The sequence below is a fragment of the Pleurodeles waltl genome, chromosome 3_1 (assembly GCF_031143425.1).
Source record: "Pleurodeles waltl isolate 20211129_DDA chromosome 3_1, aPleWal1.hap1.20221129, whole genome shotgun sequence".
NCBI classification, from domain to species: Eukaryota; Metazoa; Chordata; class Amphibia; order Caudata; family Salamandridae; genus Pleurodeles; species Pleurodeles waltl.
Window position 1 is genome coordinate 1,305,897,396 of NC_090440.1, and position 24,958 is coordinate 1,305,922,353.

Here is a 24,958-nt window from a genome sequence, read left to right on the forward strand (position 1 = left end):
CATTATCTAAAGGCTAAAACAGTGGTCTATTGTAGAGTGCCCCTCCTTAAACCCTCCCTGCTCTACAGGAATTATATAATTCACTTCCTTCCATCCCTTTAAGAGTCCCAGGGTTATTTTTTAGAATTTGTTTTTGCACGCATCTAATAGATGACTCAGTTTTCAGGAACCACCGGACGTTTGTTAGTGTGGCAGAGTGGTCTTCTGATAGTGAGAGGAAGAGCTGGGTATCGTTGGCATAGGATTTGATGTTTAGTCCATGCGATCTTACAACATTGGCCAAGGGAGTCATGTAGGTGTTGAACAGGGTAGGGTTGAGGGGCGAACCTTTAAGTGACCCCGCAGATGTTCTTCTTAGGTTTAGAGGTAAAGGGTGGGAAGTGGATTCTCTGGATTCTTCCTATGAGGAAGGAAGTGCTCCATTTGAGGGTGTTTCCTTGGAATCTGAGGTTGTGCAGCCTTTTGATCAGGGTGTGGTGTGATACTGTGTTGAACGCTGTTGAGACGTCGAGAATGATCAAAGCAGTCATTATTCTTTGGTCAAGGAGGGATATGATGTTGTCTGTGGCTGCCATTAGGGTGGTTTCAGTGATGTCATTGGTGAAAAATCCAAATTGGGAAGTGTCCAGAAGATCGTGGCTCTCCAGGTATACTCAAAGTTGGCGGTTGATGGCCTTCTCGACAACTTTTACAGGGAAGAGGAGCTAGGCAATGGGGCTGAAGTTCTTGAGTTCATTGGGGTCGACGGATGGTTTCTTGAGGAAGGGCTTGACTTCTGCATGCTTCCATTTTTCAGGGAATGTGGCCATGGCAATTGACGCGATGATGATGGTGAACTCACAGCAGGTAGTCTAGCTCCCTAGGTTGAAAATTTGGTGAGGGCATGGGTCTGTGGGTGCTCCTGGGTGGAAGCAAAACATGATGGCTGTGGTGTCTTGCATGGTAAGCTGATCCCAGTTAGTGAGTGGTTGATTGTGTTCCTCCTCCATGGGGTCAAGATGGTTGAAGACGTCAGTGTCTTGGGGTTCAATGATTCTGTAGATGGTGGATATCTTGTTGTAGAAGAAATCCGCCAAGCAGTCGCAGAGTTTCTGCATGGGGGTGATGACTTTGTCGGTGACTATGGGGCTGGATAATTCCCTGACAAAGTTGAAGAGTTCCTTGCTTTGGTTAGAGCCTTGCTTCAATGGGTTCTTCATTTTGTATTTCATAGGAGTTGGTGCCAATGGTTCAGGGTGGTTTTCAATGAAGTTCGGTCCATGGGGTCTCTGCTGGTGCACCATTTCCTTTTTCAGTCATTTACAGGTGTGTTTCAAGGTATTTAGTTCCATCATCTACCAGCTGGCTTGCTTGGGTAATCTTTTGGAGTTGGTGGGTTAGCAAGGGGCAACTACGTCAGCACTCTCTGTGATCCAGGCTGAGAGGTCCTTGACTGCCTGTTTGAGGGTGGTTGGCAAGTGTAGACGGGAGGTTTTGAGAGCATCGGTCTGCCCGCTACAATCCAAAACAATCTGCCACCCTCCATTCTGCCCCACTCCATCTAAAACAATTTGTCACCCTCCAATCTGTCCCACTCTAATCTTAACAACCTACCCCACTCTAATCCACCCACTCCAATCCAAAACAACCTGCCCCACTCCAATCCAAAACTATGCACTCCAATCCACCATATTCTACCCCACTCAATCCAATCCACCTCACCCCAATCCAATCTACACCACTCTCATCTAAACCACCTCACCCTAATCCAATCCACCCCACTTCCTCCCCATTTCACTGCACTCCAATCCAATCCATCAAAATCCAACCCACTTCAATCCAAAACAATCTGCCCCACTCCAAACTGCCCCTCTCCAATACAAAAAAATCTGCCCCACTCCAGTCCAAACCAACCTGTGGCATTCTATTCCAAAACAACCTGCCCCACTTCAATCCAAAACAATCTGCCCAACTTTAATCCAGAACAATCCAACCCACTCCAATCTTCCCCACTTAAATCGAAAACAATGTGCCTCACTCCAATCTGCCCCAATCCAATCCAAAGCAATCCAATCTGCTCCACTCAAATGCAAAACAATCCAATTTGCCTGCTCCTATCCAAATCAATCAAATCTGTCCCACTCCAATCTAAAACAATGTGCCCCACTCCAATCCAAAACTATCCACCCTACTCTAATCTGCCTCACTACAATCCACCATGTTCCACCCCACTCCAATCCACCTCACCCCAATCCAATCTACCCCACTCCCTCCCAATCCACTGCAATCCAAGCCACTCCCTAAAATCCAACCCACTGCAATCCAAAACAATCTGCCCCACTCCAATACAAAAGAATCCGCCCCACTCCAGTCCAAAACAACCTGTGCCACTCTAATCCCAAACAACCTGCCCCACTTCAATCCAAAACTATCTGCCTGACTTCAATCCAAAACAATCCATCCCACACCAATTTGCCCCACTCCAATAGTAAACGATGTGCCCCAATCCAATCGAAAACGATCCAATCTGCTCCACTCCAAACCAAAACAATCCAATTTGTCCCGCTCCTATCCAAAACAATCCAATCTGTCCCACTCCAATCCAAAACAATTCTCTGCACTCCAATCTGCCCCACTCCAATCCAAAACAACCTGGCCCACTCCAGTCCAAAACAATCTGCCCCACTCCAATCCAACTCACCCCAATCTAATCCACCCCACCCCACATAATCCAATCCACCCTAACCCAGCCAAATCCAATCTGCCCAACTCCAATCCATCCCATTCCCATCCCACCCTACCCCAATCCATCCCACTGCCATCAAATCCATCTAAATCCATTCCAACCCACCAAATCCAGTCCATCTCATTCCAATCCACCACACCCGTCAGTTCACCCCACCCCAATCCACCTCAACCCACCTTAATCCTATCCACCCACTTTATCCAATCCACCTTACTCCAGTCCAGTCCACCCCACTGCAATCCAATCTACTCCACTCCACTCCATTCCACTCCACTCCATTCCATTCTACTCCATTCCACCTCACTCCTTTCCACCCCACTCCATTCCACCCCACTCCATTGCACTCCACTCTAGTCCACCTCATGCCAGTCCAATCCAATCCACCCCACTCCAGTCCAATCCACCCCACTCCAATGCAATCCATTCCAATCCACTCCACCAATCCAATATAACCCACCCCACTTCACACCAATTCACCTCACACCATTCCACCCCACTCCATTCCACCACACAGCAGTCCAATCCACCAATTCAATCCATTTCACCGCACTCCAATCCAACCCACCTAAATAAAACCCACCCCACTCCGTTCCACTCCACCACATTCCACCCTGATCCAATACAACCCAGCCCACTTCAGTCAACTCCACCCCACTCCAATCCACCCCACCCCGACCCACCCCACTCCAATCTAATCCACCCCATCCAGTCCATCCCACTTCATTCTACCCCACTCTAGTCTAATCCCCCCCCTCCAATCCAATCCACCACACTCCAATTCCCTAAAGTCTAGTTCAATTCACCTCCCTCCAATCCAATCTAATCCACCCCACTCAAATCACCCTACTCTAATCAACTCACCCCATTTAAGTCCACCCACCCCACCCAATCAACCCCATTCAGTCCACTCAATACACTATACCTCAATCCAGTCCACCCCACTCCACTCTACTGCATCTATCCCAGAGTCAGCATACAGTAATTTATTTGTTTTAATTCTGCTGCAATCTCATGCAATTGTGTTTTCTGAGACTTTAAAACATCATCATTTAGTGCTAGCTCTTCTTATATTCCTTGCAGGGTTTCTGCATTAATAACATTATATCCAAAAAAGATGATGATAAAGATGCCGACGTTTCTAAATTTGAAGAGAAATTGTGATTTGACACCAGTGCTCCTTTATTATCTGCCATAACGCCCGGCCTCAAGGTTTCACTCGTCTTAGTGGGATAGCTATTAACACGATTGAGGTTTCTATTTATTCCCTCCTCCCCTAGTTCGCACCATGTCCCCTGTTGCACCTTCTTGTGACATGAGATTTGTCGTAGGCGAGACTAGTTGAGCTGATAAAGACAGTCTTGTCTCGGGCAGGGACTTGTTAATGATTGTCAAATCTAGTGCTCTTGTAAAAGACAGATCTTCGCCTAAATCTAAATCCGCCAAGCTCTAGCTTCTCACTTCCCCTCTGCTTGTGATAACTTCTATAAATACAGAGACATTCTTTTGGTTCAGACTCTTTTTTAAATACTTGCCCACAAAGTCTTCTGTGATTTTCTTACTGATGAACTATTGGAAGCAGCTGGTTCACTCTGGCTAGGGCTGCATGAGGTATTCTTCCTTAGTTTCCTTATACTCACTTGCAACACTAACATTATGATCATCTGAAGTCCCAAGGGGTTCTTGATTCTGTTTCTGGCTTTATGTCCTTCGTCCCTTACATCTTAGTTGTCTTGGTGTTGGTACATTTCATGCAATTTACCTTTTGACCTTGTCTGGGAAACCACTTCCCTGGCTCTATCAACTCCCATTTGGCATTAGTTAATCAGTTAAAGACGATATTTTAATCGGTTAGATAGCCTTTGCTTCCTTTTCTATCGGTATCTCGTTTACCCTACTAAACAATCCTTGAAATCAAAAGAAAATCTTATCCCCCTTCAATTGTCAGTACATCAATGTTCCTACAACCCAAGCTGAAAAGCAATGAGTAGGACCCCTGTTCCCCTCTTATAATTCCAAGAGTTCCAAAAGTAATAAGCAAACGATAATGAGTGAAAGATTCATATACACTTTCCTCAGTGCTTTAAATGGAAATGAAGAAGTGAAGGTACTCACTTTTTAGAGTACTTGTTTGCTCCTGAGAACTGCCGGTACTCTCCCATTAATTGTATTGCAGTACTGCTGAGAAGTGCAGGTACTCAGTACCAGAGAGTACCTGGCCATTTAAAGCACCAACTTAGAAGGAAGGCCTGCAACCAAAGGGTGATCGTGGGGCCGGACCAGAAACCCCTCAGAGGCCCTCGAGTAAAATCGCGCCGAAACGAGGCGCGCGACCAAAGGAGGGGTGCGGACGGGGTCTCCCCTCACGGTGACCCCCTCCCTTTTTGACGCCCTGGGACGGGCGGAAGGAGGAGGGGCAGTAAACTTTACTTTGGCCCAATGGGGCCATTGCATTTTTTTAATTGCCTTAACATGCCCCAAGGGCACGATTGGGGCTTAAAAGAGGCTGCCCGGACCGGAACCCCTCTTTTAAGCCCCAATCGTGGCAGAGCTACTTACCTTGGGATGCATCACGGCAGGGTAAGGAAGTCGGAGGAGGTACACGAAACACGGCACTCGCAGCCCAGGTCCACCGGAGAGCTGGATACAAGAACTAAACTAGGTAGCGAGTTAAGCCTAAAAGGAAATGAGTACCCTCCTACATAGAAAAGGAATAACGCCAACGCCAAGGGGCAAGATGCACAAAGGACTAAACGCGAGGGTGATTTATGGCTAATTGATTGATGGACAGGTAACATGCAGATATAAAAAAATTATGTGGCATTGTTAAGATGCAAAGTGTTTTATTGCAGAGCTCAACAATGTAACCATAAACCCATGGCCTTTCAACCTCATGGACGATAAAGTGATTTATGACAACTCATGACCCCATTTGCATGTACATCTGAGATGACGGAATGATTTATGGCCCTCATAAAAGCAGGGCCAACATGCTGTAAATCAACGTTAATAAACTGCGGCCAATATTTCCCAAACCAATAAACAGAGTCATGTACTAATTATATGTTACAGGAATGAGCCGTCTGAAGGGGTTTACCTCCTCCACATTAGTTTGCTGTATTGTTGTTGCTACCTCCACCGTGATTCTTGCTCAGCTTCTGGCAACAACAAACATATCCCCCTCCCCAAGGAATGCAGACTCCATGCCTTAAAGCACCTTTAAGTGTTTCACAGACTTTGCAGCACTTGCGGCTGGTGTGCAACCTCTGCTGCACATCTGTCTCCTCCTAGCTCCCCGAGCGAAGCAGGCACAGTAGTGGCCCAGCAAATTCCCCTCAAAAGGCCGGGGGCGGGGAAAGAGAGAGACAAGCAAGGCATAATAGGATTCTTCAGCCTCTCTGTCTCAATCCCTGGTAAAACAGTAATGGTCAACCGCTGTGCACAACATACACTCTGTACGCTGTTGCTGACTCTCCTGTGGTATATCCTGTGAACGCAGGTGATTGGGCAGGCACGAACACGGCAGATCACAGCACAGCAGTGCACACAACTGCTATGAGGGAGGAGTGAAATCAGTTACCCTTTTGTTTTGTTTCTGCTGCAATGTCGCAGTAGAGTCACTAGTTTCTGCGCCCTCTTGGAAGCAAATCTTGCACAGGGCACGAGTCGGGGGTACACACGGGTGGACGGCGTCCACCCACTACTTTCACAGAAGTTTGACCCCACTGTAAAATGCTGAATTTGTTCTGGTGTAATTTTCAGACACCAGCATACTTTCAGCAGCACCTGCACGTTGTCTGTTTTTGATCTGATCAACAAAGTGCAGGCGAGGAGGGGTTCTTTACAATTCAAGACCCCATCTGGCCCATAAGAAAGTCCGAATAAGAGGGGCCATCAGGCCTCCTTTTGTTGGAGTGTCCTTGACTGGAAGCTATCTGGAGCCTCACATCTTTATGCAAATGCAGTGGAGAGGAAATAAAGGCACACGGCTTGCAAGCACTTTGCACCTACTTAATGTTGGACCTGGCTTTTTGACAGTGTCATCCCCAAACTTTTTGCCTTCCTCCTTCTCATTTTCTGACCTCATTTTTGCTGGTTTTTAGACTCTGCGCACTTTACCACTGCTAACCAGTGCTAAAGTGCATATGCTCTCTCCCTTAAAACATGGTAACCTTGAATCATACCTGATTGGACTATTAATTTACTTATAAATCCCTAGTAAGGTGCACTTTATGTGCATAGGGCTGGTAAATCAAATGCTACTAGTGGGCCTGCAGCACTGGTTGTGCCACCCACTTAAGTAGCCCCTTTTCCTTGTGTCAGGCCTGCCATTGCAAGGCCTGTGTGTGCAGTTTCACTGCCACCTCGACTTGGCATTTAAAAGTACTTGCCAAGTATAGAACTCCCCTTTTTCTACATATAAGTCACCCTTAATGTGTGCCCTAGGTAACCCCTAGAGCAGGGTGCTGTGTAGATAAAAGGCAGGACATATACCTGTGTAGTTATATGTCCTGGTAGTGTAAAACTCCTAAATTCGTTTTTACACTACTGTGGGGCCTGCTTCCTTCATAGGCTAACATTGGGGCTGCCCTCATACACTGTTAAAGTGGCAGCTGCTGATCTGAAAGGAGCAGGAAGGTCATATTTAGTATGGCCAGAATGGTAATACAAAATCCTGCTGACTGGTGAAGTCGGATTTAATATTACTATTCTAGAAATGCCACTTTTAGAAAGTGAGCATTTCTTTGCACTTAAATCTTTCTGTGCCTTACAATCCACGTCTGGCTGGGCTTGGTTGACAGCTCCTTGTGCATTCACTCAGACACACCCCAAACACAGGGTACTCAGCCTCACTTGCATACATCTGCATTTTGAATGGGTCTTCCTGGGCTGGGAGGGTGGAGGGCCTGCTCTCACACAAAGGACTGCCACACCCCCTACTGGGACCCTGGCAGACAGGATTGAACTGAAAGGGGACCTGGTGCACTTCTTAGCCACTCTTTGAAGTCTCCCCCACTTCAAAGGCACATTTGGGTATAAAACAGGGCCTCTGCCCTACCTCATCAGACACTTGCTGGAGAAGAAACCAGAAACTACACCCTGCCAAGAAGAACTGCCTGGCTGCTCAAAGGACTCACCTGTCTGCTTTCTACAAAGGACTGCTGCCTTGCTGTTGCCCTGCTGCCTTGCTGAACTCTTGTCTGGCTGTGAAAGTGCTCTCCAAGGGCTTGGATAGAGCATGCCTCCTGTTCCTTGAAGTCTCAGGACCAAAAAGACTTCTTCCTTTCACTTGGACGCTCCGTGCGGCGAAAAATTTCGACGCACAGCTTGTTTCGCGGCGAGAAAAACGCCGCACACCGACGCTGATTGACGCGACGCCCTCGGGACGATCGAGACTTCGCCGCACAACCTCGCAAGGACAAAGCCGCCCGACTTTCCAGGAGAAATCGACGCGACGCCTACCGTGAGCGCGAAACTTTGACGCACGGCCTCGCAAGGACAACGCCGCCCGACTTCCAAGGAGAAATCGACGCGACGCCTGCCGTGAGACCAAAATTTCGACGCACGGCCTCGCAAGGACAACGCCGCCCGACTTCCAAGGAGAAATCGACGCGACGCCTACCGTGAGATCGAAACTTCGACGCGCAGCCCCGCAGAACGACGCGCAGCCGGAAAACAAGCAGGAGAATCCACGCACAGACCCGGGACATCTGGTAATCCCCGCGACCCACAAAAAGAGACTGTCTGCGCGCCGGAAAACGACGCCCGACTTCCCCGCGTGGAAAAGAACGACGCAAGTCTGTGTGTGCTGAGGAGAAATCGACGCACACACCCCTTTTTCCGCGCATCTCTTCTCCTGTGGCCCTCTAAGGAGATTTCCCACCAGAAACCAGGTACTCTGTGCTTGAAAGACACTTTATAGCTTTTTAAAGACACTTAATATCACTCTTCAGTGATATCTTTACAAATTCGTATTGCAACTTTGATCGTTTTGACCTACAATTACCCAGATAAATATTCTATATTTTTCTAAACCCTGTGTGGTGTATTTTTGTGGTGCTATATGGTGGTATTGTATGATTTATTGCACAAATACTTTACACATTGCCTTCTAAGTTAAGCCTGACTGCTCGTGCCAAGCTACCAGAGGGTGGGCACAGGATAACCTTGGATTGTGTGTGACTTACCCTGACTAGAGTGAGGGCTTTTGCTTGGACAGAGGGTAACCTGACTGCCAACCAAAAACCCCATTTCTCACACTTAAGCAGCGCGGCTTTGACTTTGTTTTAGTCTCTGTATATGAGAGATATTCATGCACTGAAAGAGTGTCAAATGTGTTGGTCTGTCCTAGTATTTATACACAAAATAGCAATTTAAATACTGATATTTTTTATTTCTGGTTTGGCGCTATTTATCAAAATGCAGGGTGTCAAAGAGCTTTACATCACACATACTCATTACATTGACAAAAAATCATACACGTCTGTACATCAATGTTCAGGATAGGTTACATAAGACAGTGAGGGTTAGAAGGTGTAGGAGTCACATATTGTCCTATGTAGCTCACTGCGCTACATTCAAAGGATTACAATTTATGAACAAGTAAGAAAAGTATCTCTGTTAAAAGCAGTAACTCACCTATCTACAAAACGGGCACTAGGAAAAAAACAGATCTTTCCAGCAAATACGTTAACAACCAAAGGTATCTTACCATTATTATTTCCTCAGATTTATTGGGCACCCAGAGATCTCTGCAGCAGGTGCCTTAACCCATAATTTATATTTAAAAATTCAGACTTTGCAACCAAATAAGCAGAACATATTTACTGTCCTTTTTCTCCTTTTTTTTGTGTCAGAGATTCTATAAAACAAGGCCCATCATTATTAGCTTTTTGGCGCAGTGCAGCACAGCGCACCAAGTCACCTTGCTGTGCTGCCCTGCATCACAGGGAAAGTGCAGGAATATGCCATACCTATCCAATATGGCGCATTCTTGTCCTTTCCCCCTGCTCCGGTGCCCTTTTGGCAGCCTAGCACCAACACAGACACCCATGCACCATGGTACAAGGGTGCCAGTGCTGGATGCAGGATTGTTTTTGTGTGTGCAAGAAGGAGCACCTTCCTGCACAAAAGCAATCCTGAGAGGCATTTACCTTTACACACAGAAAGAGGAAAAAACAAGGAAGAATAAAGATATTTCTCTTTGTTATGCTTGTCCTGGTAGGCGTCAGATTTTGGCACATTCACAGGTTTACAAGTCCTTCTAAATCTGGGAATGTGTCAGAATCCATGAGAGTTGCGGGGGATAACCCACTGCAACACCCATGGAACGTCTACCCCGGACAGAGTAAGAAAACATAGGGATTTGCACTGCGTTGCCTCACTCCATATTTTCGAAGCAATTCAAAGGAATATGTGATGGAACAACTAGGTCCTAAACAACTACTTGCCTATACCGCTAAACAACTAAAAAGTCTCTACAACGAAGTACTGAACAACTACTGTCTAAACAACGATTTTGCCTGAATAATGATTGCCTGAGCAACAAATTTTAAGGTAAGTTTTTTTTTTAATGGTTTATTAGTTGTTTAGAATGTGTATATATATATATATATATATATATTCTAAACAACATATATATAGATATATACATTCTAAACAACTAATAAACCATTAAAAAAAAAGAAAAACTTGCCTTAAAATTTGTTATTCAGGCAAAATCGTTGTTTATACAGTAGCTGTTCAGTACTTCATTGTAGAAACCTTTTAGTTGTTTAGCAGTAGTGGCTTAGGCAAGTAGTTGTTTAGGACCTAGTTGTTCAGGGTGTTTCCCAATTCAAAGCCATGCAAAGCGACTTTGCGTGGCTTAAAAAATATGACTTAGTGGTTTGGGCCACGCATGTACCACGTTGCGTGGTGCAAGCATGGCACAACCCACTCATAAATATGCCCCAAAATTTAATAGGTTGATGGGCAGGTTTTGCTTCAGAGTTCCGTCACTTTTCTCACACAACCTTGATAGAAAATCTATTTGGGGATTTATAGTGCCACACATATCCCAGTTATGTTAATTTGTTAAGAAAAAAAACACGAACGGAACGCAGCACATTGCCCTGTGTTATTACCTTGTGTCACGTATGCGTTACATGCACAGGAAGGTAAAGCAATTTCATTTACATGGAAATGTGCTGTATATGGACTAATATGCCTTGCGGAAACAGTTTGTTCCTTGGGTAAAGGAAGCTCTACGTTGACAAAAGACATTGGTTTATGTGTAGCTTACAGAAGAAAAAGTTTTCTGACTAAATCAGGACTGTTTACATATACTCCTTATAGATCTGCTAAACTTATGTGTGAGGTCTTAAGATCTGATGTCACTTCATGTAAAGTCATTGGTTGTGATGCCACTTCCTGTAATGTCACATATGATGTCATGTGCCGTAATGTCTCTTGAATACTGCCTAACTTGGTTAATCCCCTCACTTCTTTTTTTAGGACTTGTGCCCTGATCTTGTGCATTCATCAGGGCATTTAGTCAATTCATTTTGCACATTGTTAAACTGGCCAAAAAGGATACATGATCAAGATTTTTGTGCAACATGCCTCCCTCGTTCCTAGTGATGTCTCAGATAGGTAAATGGAGGGTGTTAGGAAGTGGGATGACATTCTGTGTAGAACAGTTGCTCACAGAATGCGTTCTTCAGAGACCAAAGGTCCTCTAAGAATTATGATGCATCCTTTTTTTTTGCCATGGAGTCTTCAAGGGCAAGAGTCTTCCATTATATCTTTTAGAGATCATCCCTGCCAGGTTATCAAAAAAGACAATGGCCCTCATTACAACCCTGGCGGTCCAAGACTGCCAGGGCTGTTTCGACGGAAGCACCGCCAACAGGCTGGCGGTGCTTCCTGGCGTATTACTCCGCGCGGTCGCACCGCGGGGGCCGGCGGTTTTCCGCCACAATGGCCCCGGCGGTTGTAAACCGCCAGGGCAGCGCTGCTTGCAGTGCTGCTCAGGGGATTACGAGTCCCCAACCGCCAGCCTTTTTCTGGCGGTCTGAACCGCCAGGAAAAGGCTGGCGGTATGGGGAGTCGTGGGGCCCCTGGGGGGCCCCTGCACTGCCCATGTCACTGGCATGGGCAGTGCAGGGGCCCCCTGACAGGGCCCCATGTGGCTTTTCACTGTCTGCTATGCAGACAGTGAAATGCGCGACGGGCGCAACTGCAGCCGTCGCACGGCCGCAACACGCCGGCTCCATTTGGAGCCGGCTCCCATGTTGCGGCCCACATCTCCGCTGGGCCGACGGGCGGAAACTTGGTTTCCGCCCGCAGCCCAGCGGTGATGTCCAAATGGGCACTGCTGTAGTGCGGCTGCATTGGCAGCCGCACGGCGGTTACAGATTGGCGGGTGGCGGTAGCCGCCTGCCAAAGTTGTAATGACCCCCAATGTCTTTGTAAATGAATTCTGTATAGATTCAATGTTCTCAATTCACAAAGCTTTATGCGCACATAAGTTACACTTGGTTGCGCGAGTAGTTTCCTTTCTGAGTGCAAATTCACATTAGTGATTCACAGTATTTGAATTTCTATTGCGTTGGAATAATTTTAAGTACAAGTAGATCTCCTCACAGGGATGGGTGGCAGGCTTTTCAGAGAGGACACCCTCAAAAGCTGAGGACACCAAACATGCATCTCTCGTAGGTAGTTTTCCACACTCAAAATGGTTGTAGTTTTAATACTGTCAGGATTGGCCCATGGCAGGCTGAGAGCCTGTGCCTGCATGCAGCAAAGGAGACGGAGGAGCGGAACGTCGGCTTGCAGGTAAGATTGTTTTTTTTAATTTTAGTTTTTTTAACTTAAATTGTACCCCACTCCACTCCACCCCCATGCACCTCACCTGTCCCGTCCCGCATGAGCGAAGCGAGCTGCAACTACTTGCTTCCATCGAGATTTGTTAGTTTCCCACCATCACACCATGACTTGGATGCTAGTAGTTCCTGGTGAGATATTTTCATATATTTTACGAAATTTCCACATAATTAACGCATCAGTAAATAAATTAGCAATAGTATGATTTTATGTCCAGTATGAGCCACAACATGTATTTTTGATGCATCTCTTTATGTTGATGTTATTCTGTTGGTTAACTGTAAATTAAGAAGTTTTAAATGCAAGGGATCACAATAGCTATAATTTATTGTAATTGTTTTTAAATTTGCTTTCATGCATGTGTTCTAGGGGGCGACCTTTGGGTCCAACGGTGGATAACAAAGCAGGCATTTGGGGTGAAAGTCCACCAAAGTTTGTCACCAAGCCCAGTAAAGTGATTGTCAAAGAAGGCCAAATGGGGAAGTTCTCCTGTAAAATAACCGGCCGGCCACCACCTCAAGTAAACTGGTTTAAGGTAAGTAAATCTCACTAAGGAATTACAAAGTCTGCTTCACACCACAACCTATAGAGACATTGAATAGATGGTTAAAAATCCCTTCCATGAGCTCGTCAGTTCCTCACTTGTGTTCCACATCTCATATCTGCGGAAGTCTGCGTCTAAGAGGGTCAGATGCAACTTCTGATTCCCTTGCATTAGACTGCCTGGTGAAACTGATCAAACTGCTCTTGTGTCTCTTCCTACTTCTTTAATTGCCTGCTGTGTTTTTAAGAAAGTGAAATTTGCTGTACCTGGTGTCCCTATTTTTCCAGTATAGCTTCCGGTCTGAACACTTATCATCTGTGTGTATATGTAAGCAGAAGTTTCTTTCGTCACTGTGGGGCATAGGGTTAAGGCAACAACAGTTATTTCATTACTGGTGGTCTGGCTATAGACAGCTTTAGGTTCTGGAAGACCTCATGCCACAAATTACTGAAAACCTACAATATGAAGTACAGAGAGTGGGCTTTAGGTCAGCCCTCTTCAGCCAAAGCCTTTCATGTATGTTTTATGATTTGCAATAGTTGATGTGGGTTGTTCATAAGGGTCCTGGCATCTTAGGAATGGTTACATGGTTCCTTTTGATTTTTCATTAGGGTTAATGCTGAGACATCATACAGTCGTTTTATAAGAGTACCTATGTGAAATGTAGCTTGTAATTAAGACCTAATGTATGTTCTTTGATGTACTTCCTTTGATGATTTATGACTTTTTGTGTGAATGTGCTTGCTCTTTAGGTGCCTTAGCCTGTCATGAATACACAGTGCTATTTGTTTGATTGTGCAGTTGTAGGAGGCTGGCTCAGTATATGTTGTACACCTGTAGGTGAGGCACCCTGTACTGAGTCCAGGCAACCCTTAGTGATAGTTTACGAGGTTCTAGATAACCAGAGCTATCCAAGGGTAGCTGTGGAGAGCAGCTAAGGCCACAGGTCAGTCAGTGATGTACACACAGGAAAGAACCACAACAGTGTCAGAAAAACAATGTATTATTTATTATAACATAAACACTAAACTAACTTTGGTATATCTCCTAACCGGAGATATGAACATAGACACGTATACTCAGAAACAGGTAAGTAAAAGCTTAAAATAACATGGTCCCCTATGGGGGGCCAAACCATATACTAAAAAAATGGAATGCAAAAATCACTACCAACCAAAACTACCACCCAAGGACCCTTAGGACTGGGGAAGCACTAAAACTCCAAAGGTAAGTAGCTAGGATTCCCCAGGCGCTGTGTGCAGTGTTGTAACCCCATGTCAGTGTCCATAGGATAATGTGGGAAGGCACAGTTGGAGTTTTAGAGTTTTAGGACCTTTACCAGAGGCCCCTGAGGGAACCTGTTTGGACAAGGGAGGTTCAAGAGTGCCCCCACCCGTGGATACCCAGAGAAGCAGAGTACCTACACCAGGGAGCCCAGGTGCATAGGGATGAAGTTGTGTCAGAACCTCCAGTTGAAGTCAATGGGGACCTCAGTTGTCCAGCTGCTGTTGTGACCTGTGGACCAGGTCGGTGGAACCTAGGCATGGATTCCAGAAGAAGAGGTCATAGTCCAGACCACCCAGGAGTGCCCAGGCAGTGCAGAGGGCAATGCCACCTTTCTTGCCGATGCTTTCCTGATGGACGGTGGTTGATGAAGTGCATCTGTGAAGTTCAGGTGATGCAGGAGGATCCCAGAAGTCATCCACAAGCTGGCCCGGCCCATGCCAGTCGTCAGATTGCAGAGGGGTCAGTGGTTAGCAGAACCACCAACACGCCTTGGCAAGTGCAAGAAAGCATTGCCTGGAGTGTTGCAGAATTTTGGTGACCAGCAAGGTCCAGGAGACTCTACCTTTGCAAGTAAGTCAGGGACAGCCCTCAGCAAGCAATAGAGCCAGAAGGAATCATTGGAGCCCCCAGCAAGACTGTCTGGCAACAGGCTCATGAAGTCCTGAGGGAGGCCTCAGCAGCACAGCAAAGAGGGGTGCTCTTGTCGCAGGAGTTGCAGAGAGGACATTGTTCTTGAATCTATGCAGTGCTGGAGGCTGGGGCTTCTTGGAGCTAAGAAGTCTTCAGACTGAATAGCCAACAAACCTTGGCAGCGACATACAGATGCAAAGCACAGGGGTTCCAGCCAAGTAGCTCCAGCGAGGGAACTCAGACTTCTCAGTTGCAAAGAAGACAGGGCAGACCTCTGAAGGGCCACAGAACCACCAGCTGTGTTGTAGAGCTTTGAAGAATCTGTGGGACAGCAGGATCCACAAACCAGTCGATGCCTTCACTCCAAGGGAGATTCCTTCTTGCTTTCCTAAGTGCAGGTAGAGTTCTTGTGGCTCTGGAGGATAAAAAGTCATGGAGGTTGCACAGTCCTTGCAATGCACGGGGACAAAGTTGCAGTAGGAGTTCTCCTACTAGGTGCAGTCTTGTCTTGGGTCCTGGCAAAATCCAGCAGCAATTCCAGTGTTCAGGTTGCAGAAGTGTCTTGCAGAATAGTCTTCAGACAGTTCCAGAGAAGAATCCACAGACGAGTCTAGAGTCCCACCCTCAGGAAAGCCCTTAAGTGACCCAGGAACGGGGTTGGACGCTTACTGCAGTGACACACCTATCAGCGAGGTTTGGGGATGTCACCCAGCTGAACTAACCAGTCTGATGCTCCCAGAGGCCTCTTCTCATCTTATTTCCAAGATGGCAGAATCAAGTGACCACCTTGCAGAGTTCTGGGCTCCTCCCTAGGGGAGAAGTTGGACACAGTGGTGGTTTCGCACCAAAGCGGGAGCCGGGAGCTCCTGCTTTAGAGCATACCAGTTTATGCAAGGAGAGCAACAAATGTGCCCTTCAATGCAGTTTGGTGGTGCTCAGAGGCACCCACACTCCAACCCCAACCCAGAGACACCTATTTCTAAAGGAGAGGTAGTAACACCTCTCCTCTACAGGAAATCCTTTGTTCTGCCTTCCCCTGCTCGAGTTAGGCTCATCAGCAGGAGGGCAAAACAGTGTCTGGGGTTGACAGCAGCACGGACTGGAATGCAGACCCTGCAAGGCAGTATAGGAAGACATGGGGGATCCCCTAGGGGACCCCCAGAGGACATGGTATCATGTAACTAACACTGGAATCGGTGTAGTTGCATGATACCAAACATGTCTAGGTTCGGTGAAGCCATTATGTTGTTGGCCATCTCATGTTGACCAGTGTCCACTACATACCTTAAGATGGCTTCCTGGCACTTACAAAGCCCAGAAAATGGAGTCTGAGGTTTGTAGGGGCACCTCCGCTAATGCAAGGGTACCCTCACACTGAGAACCATGCACCCTGCCCTTTGGCTAAAGGGTCTACCTTAGGGGTGACTTATAGGGTCAGAGTGCAGGGACCGTAATATAAGATAAACCTTATATCTTGGGTGAAAGGTGCTTGCGCTGTTTTACACAGGCTGAAATAGCAGGCCTAGAGTCACAGTTTGGGTGACATAATACATGCTGCAGCTCATGGGGACCCTTGGTGTACCAATGCCCTAAGTACCATAAGCTAGGGACTTACATGGGTGTACCAGTATGCCAATTGTGAGGTGTAAAAATTACTTACCAACTAAATTTTGGGGAGAGAACACTGACATGTGGGGTCCTGGTTAGCAGGAACTCAGTGTACTAAAGTTTAAACTGACACCAGGCAAAAAGTGGGGGGTAACTATGTCAGAAAGGTGCTACTTTCCTACAGCTGTAGTGATCATGGTGGGACTGGCTTATAATGCGATTTTGCAGTGCCCGAAGGAATGGTTTGACAGAGCAGTGTATGGACTGTTTTTTTAATGTTTGTGAGCCAGTTTTATAGTCTGGTAGCCTGGTTTTTACTGTTGATCTCTCTGATACTACCACAAATATTGTTTGCTGCAAGTGCAAATGCATGCAGGCTCCCATGCCTTAAACAACACCTATACAGCTTGCCTTTACACATTTAAAATTGCCCTAGTTTGTAAATGTGGGTCACTTTTTTAGTAATCTGATTCACAAATGAGGACCACTTTTAATGTTGTATATAGGGCTTTTTGTTCTCAAACAAACAATGTGCACAAGTAGGAAGCGAACCCCAAATAATCTGATGAACCCCAACATTGAAAGAATTCTAAAATTTACCTTGGGCCATTCAGCCCCACGATTCCTATTCAGTAATCTAGCAGTAAGAGACTGCCTTTCCCATTGATACCCCGAACATAGCACAGTAAATTCATAATTAAAAACTGGGACCATTCAGGGACTGAGTTCTAGATAGAAGTTAAGTTTAAAAGGTTTAGTACAGTCATTAATAAAAACATTACAGATAAATGCATACTTTTTGTGATAAAGACTCAGAATACAGAATCATAAATCACAGCAAAACCCTAAGTCAGTTAATAAAAGTCACTCTAATTTCTAAGCATCAAACTCATGAAGAGTACTGACAATATCTTATTGAGAAATAAAATTTCAGAAAACTCTGACTGAGTCTCGGGAGGAAAATGAGAAGTCACCCTTGATCCTGCCACACCAGGGGTTTTTATAGACATTTTAAGCTTGTTAATGAATAAAACTGCAAATTCAGTATGATATGATCATGATTGGATCCCATTAGTAAATCAAACATTTTTGTAAATTTGATAGGCTCATAACACTAACCCATTTCTTAAGTTAAGATAAATCTTACGATTGCTTCCTCAGCAACTGCACCTCAGAAATGTACAACCCAACATGAAACATTTTTAAACATTAGCCCATAGACTAATGTCCTTCTTCATTCTTACTTCCAGCTGAAATCCTTCAAAATAGGTACATGGAGGAGTGTTTCATTCATAATACATGCTTTCTATTGTTACATACCTCATTGCCATGTTCCACGGAAATTGTGGGAAGAGAAGACTTGCAGCAAGCCACAGATTGGGAGTGGAAAGGAGCAAGGAGCAAACTGAGCAGAGCTCCAGAAACTGCGCCCAAATTTAATTAAATGGTGTCTCGCATTAACAAAAGTGGCATAACTAATCTAAATTATTTTCCACACTTCCAAATGAGATAACAATATTGTTTTAAGTGTAAAATCATGAATTTATTGGTTACAGTCATCTGCTTCATTTAAATTACAAACTGACACAAATAATTTGTCACCTATAATTGCATTTCATGAAAACCACACGCATATGGACTACCTTACAGATGGAATGAAAATATTGACACTTTCTGAAAAGTATCCTCTATGCAGTGCTTTTCTGTGTTCACCAAAAGTCCTTACTCACAGTTTTCACACAGGTATGACCCACAGTATTGCATAGGGGATGAATACAACACACAAAGGGGGTCATTATGACCCCGGCGGTCGGCAGGAATATGGAGGAAAGTACTGCCAACAGGCTGGCGGTACTTAATGTACCACACCGACCGCCACGGTGGTAACGGCCGCCGGGCTGGAGACTTCCATCTCCAACCCGGCGGCAGTCACTGGCCCACCTGCGGGATTATGACCCTGTCTACTGCCATGATTTTCGTGCCATCCTTACCACCACGAAAACCATGGCGATAGGCATTATCAGTGACAGAGAATCCTTTCCCTGTCACTGATAAGGGTCACATCCCGCCCCCCTCCCCAGGTTTCGCTCCTACCCCCTTCCTCTCCAGATCCCCCTTCATACATGCCCCCTCTTCACACACGCCCCCTTCACACACACGTATACACACACCCATTCCAACATTCATCCACGCATGCATACATCAATTCACACACACATCCACACACACTTACATACATACACGCATTCACACAACACAACATACACGCACTCACCCCCCAAACATGCACACACATACAACACGCAACACACACCTGCATACATGCATGCACAGTCATACACACACACAACAGCCCCCCGTCGGAACACCCACTTACCTGTGTTCAGGGTGTCATCTGGCAGCAGACGGGATGAGGCGCTGCTGCCAGCAGCAGCGTCCGCCAGCAGAACACTGCCAGGTCGTATTATTTCTCATAATACAGCCGGTGGCGGTCTACTGGCCAACCTTCTGGCACAAATCCGGCTGTGGTCATGATACGGCAGATGGGTGGTAGCCTCAGCGACGGTCTTTTGGCGGCCGTCGCTGTGGCGGTAGGCAGTATATACCGCCAAGGTCCTAATGAGGGCCAAAGTCACTGAATGAATACCAAACACTTTGCTAAGTTAAGGTCACACTCACTGGCTTTGCCAATGCCTATTTTATTCCACCTTTAAATCAAAGTATTGAAGAACTTTAGAGGAGTCTGTATTGGTGTTTTGTGGATTTTCCCTTTTTTAATTAAGTTTAGCTAAAGCTTATCTGTAATAAAGTGTAAAATAATGAAAGTATAGAGAACCAAGATTTGTGTAGGCTTTGTTTTGAAGAATAAAGATTTGTATCACTTTCATCTTTCACCTGCTATTAAAAAGATGAGATAGAAGGATGGTTGAAAGACACTTACATCATTGAGAAATGAGCACCAAAAATGATATTGTCCAATGATGATCCAAACGTGTGTTTTTCTTTTTTTTTTTTTTTTTGCTTTTGTTCTAAGAAGTTCACCAAATTCTCTACAATGAAAGGTAAATATTTAGATCCTTTTTGATCTACATAGCTTTTTCCCTACTGAGTCTTTATTGCGCAACACTTCAGGGCAAAATGTTTTAAAAATTAGGGTTTGCACTGGAACAAGTTAGTGGTTAAAAATTCTGGGATTAGTGGAGGAAGTGCTAAATCCAGAGTAGAATTCACTGTCAACATTTTCTTCACCACAGTAGATAGCATGATGGAGGAAATACTACTGGTCAGTTCTTACTCCACAAATTGCAAGATTTTCTATTATCACCCCACACTATATAAGACTTAGAGTCTTTTGAAGTTTTTTTTCTACTGAAACTAGTGCAGAAAGACTTCGAAATGAGGACCCTTTGAGTACAATCAAGCAAGCTAGTACTTGCAGTCTTACATTCAGCTACCTACATTTTCTTACAGGTTTCATTAAAACGTCTTCTGAACACGAATTCTCATATAACGTTAAAGGGTTCTGCACTAGACCTTTGACAAGATGACCTCTCCTTTCCTTGTCTGATTTCCCATCTCGCTAATTTAAAGTACAGCCTTCCTTGTTGCTGGTAGTCACTTTAAGTACTTTCTATCAGCTAGGTTGCACAGTGCTGATGTCAGCCAACAGGTGATGGAGAAAAAGTCTCCCATAGGATCTATGTGAAGCAGAAACTGTATGTATGTATGAGGCAACAGTTCCCTCTCTCAGTCACAATAACCTCCGTTATAGCCATTAGGAAGGGTTGTACTCTAAGAGTACAGCACTTAACCCATTGAATTCTGGTTTGGCGTAGTGGGCAAAAACGATTCAAATATAGGATCTTCTAATTACCATTAGCTCAGATTAATACACCCTTTCCAACTATCAATTATTTTCTATATGAGCATTAAATAAGGCACTGGCTCCATCGCGAAGGAATATATAATTGGAACCAGCACCCAGTGAGTTATGATCACACAGTAAATGACAAACCTCTGCTGTCAACATATTAACAAGGTGAGCTGTGCACGGCAGACCGGTTGTGTATGAACTCCAAAAGCAACCTTACAGATTGCTTGCGACAAATCAGTGAAGCTTGCTAGAAACATAACTAAAATAGTTCAATAGGGTCAAACTTGCTGACTCTGAGGACTTCTGAAAAATGTAGCAAAACATTCTCCATACTGTGTTGTATTGCGAGAAAAACAAAAGGTAATGCTTGCATTAATTTCAGCCACTGACAATGGACAGTTCATTTTGACTCTGAAGACTTCAGTCTGTTCCATGAGTGCTTCATTTATGCTGGTGGTTGCAGATCGTGAGAAACAGCACTCATGTATTTTTTGACCTGGACTATCTTCATCAGTCGAATTTTACCCAGAGCATGAGAAAAACAGCAGTAAGCGGGGAAAGTAGGAGAAGTGTAAAGTAGGAAAACTGTATTGAAGAGACAAAAGAGTGATGAAAATGAACCTGCACGTGTCAGATTAAGGGACAGGAAGTATAGGCAGGTGAAAGAAACAAGCACAAGGAGGCTTGGCTAAATTGGCAACACTGGTATTTACCAATGCCGAAAGCAGGCTTCTAAGAAAACCTTTAGGCCACCGAACGTATTCTTTTATTATAAATTAAGCTCTGATGAAGCAGCTGAGTTTATATAGACCTGTAGGAGCACACAGGCCTGGCTGCCACTGCTCCAAATATAGCTTGCAAAATGTAAATGCTGCCACTTCTTGGTCTGATCCTCTGTTTTTCCACCATTGCCCGTCACTGCTTGTTTGCCTTCTGTTGTTCCCATTGGTCACCCTGGCCATGTTGCTTGTTGTATCTGTCAGCTGGAAACTGTATCAAGTAGGTATAGTAGACTCCTTGAGGGCATACAGTCTCTGGACAGTAATTTCTTCCAGGGCTGCAACTCGCTGCATCACCATCTCTACACACTTGACTAGGTCAAGTGATGGCGTTCCACACAACATGGCAAGAGCAAGTAATTTGTTTTGCAACTTTACATAGAGCGCGCTTGAACCTAAGGTACTAACGCGCTTGACATGAGCACCAGTTACATTACACAAGGTAAAATTAATGCAGGAGATTAAGGGCCTGATTCTAACTTTGGAGGACGGTGTTAAACCGTCCCAAAAGTGGCGGATATACCACCTACCGTATTACGAGTCCATTATATCCTATGGAACTCGTAATACAGTAGGTGGTATATCCGCCACTTTTGGGGCGGTTTAACACCGTCCTCCAAAGTTAGAATCAGGCCCTAAGTGATTTACTAAGATTCACAGGATGTTGAGCTGATGCCGAGATATTAACCTAGTTGGCATCTCAGTCCGTAATACCATATTCTCTCTCATCTCTGCTCTCAGAAATAGGCGTCTTTATGAATTGGAGTCCATTTGTAGCTGTTGTGCTGTTCTTTCATCTGAGACAGTGGAAAATAGGTTATGTTCCACTAAAGGATGTGTCTGTCCAAAGGCACTTTGAGACCTGAATGATTACTGGACCGTGATGCACATGTGTACATCGATGCCTTGATTGTGTTGGCTAGTGAGGTATGAATCCGATTGTAACCTTGAAATGGAAACTGTTATGGTGCATTTTCTGCATCTCCATCTTCTGAACGCTAGGTTCCGCTGCCCTGCCATGGACCACACATGGACTAACACATTTTAGAGCTAGTGTCTGTATCACCGAACTAAAATGCATTAGTCACACATTTGTGAAGCTTCTCCACACTGGAGATTTGAAGGTGCTTCTCTGAAAGAAAACATCCTGTGCGAGGTGCTGGCTACGCACTGCTGCGGGGCTCTGCCTGTCCAGGCAATTTACAGCCAACCTTGAAGCGTCCTCTTGCTCTGGTGACCAGGAGAGCAAGTTGGAATTAATACATCGTTTCTGACCTGCTCAGCAAAAGAAATTGTGCTCTCTTGCGTAGCCTATCCTCTCCGGGGGACACACGACAGGATATTCCTGCAGGTGGCTCAATGTCAGGAGAAGTTGCATCTTTAAAAACAAAGTAAACAAACAGCAAGCACCGGCTTGAGCCTCACGTGGATCTGGCACCTTCTGTTCTTTTGCGGGCCCAGCTTGCAGCTTTAGGTCATTTGTGCAACAGGCAGCAATGCCCAATAGTGAAAGATTGTTTCACCATGATGTGCTGTGCTCGCCCATAAAGGTGACGCCTTGTGGGTTTTGGGACCATTGGGTACACCAGGATGATTTGAGTTGGCAGGTAGTCGGAGCAAGCACCACCAGAGGACACAGTGCCAGGGAGAGCCCTGTGATTACTCTGCAATGTCTCTCCCTGCCACAGAAACCGGATTTCTATAGTATAAATCAGTTGTTTTAGTTATGGGGTGGTTACTCTGGTCCCTGTCTGGTATGTGTGTCAGCCGGGCGTGGAGCACACAACAAAAGGGCCACTCCTACCGTGTAGCAGGAGTGCAATGCCCATTGGGCTAAAAGGGCGTCAGCCACCCCCCGTTGTGTGTCTTAGCCTGGGCTGCAATTGTGCTGGGTTGTGCCGCAGAGGGGGCGCACTGACAGCTTTCTACCAAGAATTTTGCATGTCAACCAGAACTGGAAATACATTAAATATGGGAACTGTGACCCTGAATGCGGCAGTCAGGTGCTATAAGGGGACAAAACACTCTACAAATATAGTGTGGGCCTTTCACCTTCAATTAAATTAATATTTATATATAACGTACTCACTTTAAATACAAAATAAATGTGTGTGCAATTAGACAGTCACAAACTGCATCCTGGTAATTGCATGGGAGAATAATGTATTTGCATTTATAGTGCTGTGAGGTCCTGGCCTGCGACTGAAAGCACTATGAATACATAAGCCTTTATTTTAAGTGGGTGAGTCACAGAAGGCTCAGGCCAAGCGCTCGGCTTGAGGTCCTTTTGAACCTTCGAGCCCTAAATGAGCTGAGCTTTCATGTGTACTCAAACTTCATGTGCCAAGAATTAAAGACAAAAATTAGCCTTCGATGTTGAAAGTGAAAAATACCCATCTAATGGCTGAATTCCACTACTGTATTTGAAGGCAGAAAACCTGGTCATGGCTTCCCCACTTGACCAAATTGTGTGATCATATGCATATATTTTATTTCACTGTGCCTCCTTTTTCTTCATATTTGCATATGAGAGGACTTTGAAATACATGACCCCAAGATGTGTGCTGTACAAAAACCTCTTGACTTTGATTTCATACTCTATAACGTTGCTCCATATGTAATAAATATAGGTCACATTTAGGGTGCATGTCAGCTGACTTTCATCTTAGGGCCTGATTTGTAGTTTGGCAGATGGGCTACTCCGGCCCAAACGTGACAGATATCCCGTCCACCATATTACAATGTCCATAGGACATAATGGAATTGTAATACGGCAGATGAGATACCTGTCACGTTTGTGACGGAGTAACGCCATCCGCCAATCTCTAAATCATGCCCTTAGTTCACTAATGGCAAAGTCATCAGATGGGGTTGGGGCATACATTTTTCAAGATTCCTCTTTAACAACTATTCCATTTAATATATGCACCTCCAGACAGTGAAGTTCTCTTACGTACTAAGGTGAAACGCTTCAGCTTGTTCCCAAATATATATATAAAAAAAAAAAATTAAAGACGTTTTCATAATTTTACATGATGCTAGTTTCACAATTTACGTGGCAAGCATTTTAGGCCTCAGCTCGTGCACCGGCTCTTAAAGCTAAGCTAGTCCATCTGCCCGGCTTGATTTGGCTATGACTCGGCTCTCCATGTAATTTGTTGGCTCGCCCTCTATAATACACATAGTATAATATAGGCTACTGCTTCCAAAAAACAGATTTACAGGTAGAGAAGTCTTTGTTTATTTTTTCATCGGTTCTCATGCCTCATAGTACAGTGCTCTCTCTGCCTAACCAGCCCACCTGCAAGGTGCCCATAGAGGATATGGGCCCTGACTGGGAAATGTGCAGAGCGAATTCCTGGGTGGAATTACATTCAGCACAATTATAAGAGGTCCAGTGTGCCTGCACACAGATTTACTGGGTGTGGAAACAGTGAACCAGATTTTACCAGCTGGAAAACCCAGCAGGTAAAATCACTGTGTAAAAAGCCTGCTTTGACCCCCGGACTCCGTCTATACCCCCTGCCAAACCTCAAACAAGGCAGAGGAGGAGCATTACATGCTCCCTTCTGCCACCGTACATTCTCCACCCCTTCCTTCCCCCTAAGCTGCAGTTGCTGCAAGTTTCTAGAAAGATCCATTATAGG

The 24,958-nt window shown here is 45.2% G+C and overlaps 1 protein-coding gene across 6 annotated transcripts in view; it reads left to right on the forward strand.

Moving 5' to 3' along the window:
* MYLK (myosin light chain kinase) overlaps positions 1–24,958 on the forward strand; it is a 1,681,938-nt gene that overhangs the window by 644,957 nt on the left and 1,012,023 nt on the right. For all 6 annotated transcript variants that reach the window (XM_069224656.1, XM_069224654.1, XM_069224658.1 and 3 more), the window contains one exon: positions 12,959–13,124. In XM_069224656.1, coding sequence (XP_069080757.1) covers positions 12,959–13,124 — 166 coding nt within the window. The remainder of the gene's footprint in view (positions 1–12,958; positions 13,125–24,958) is intronic.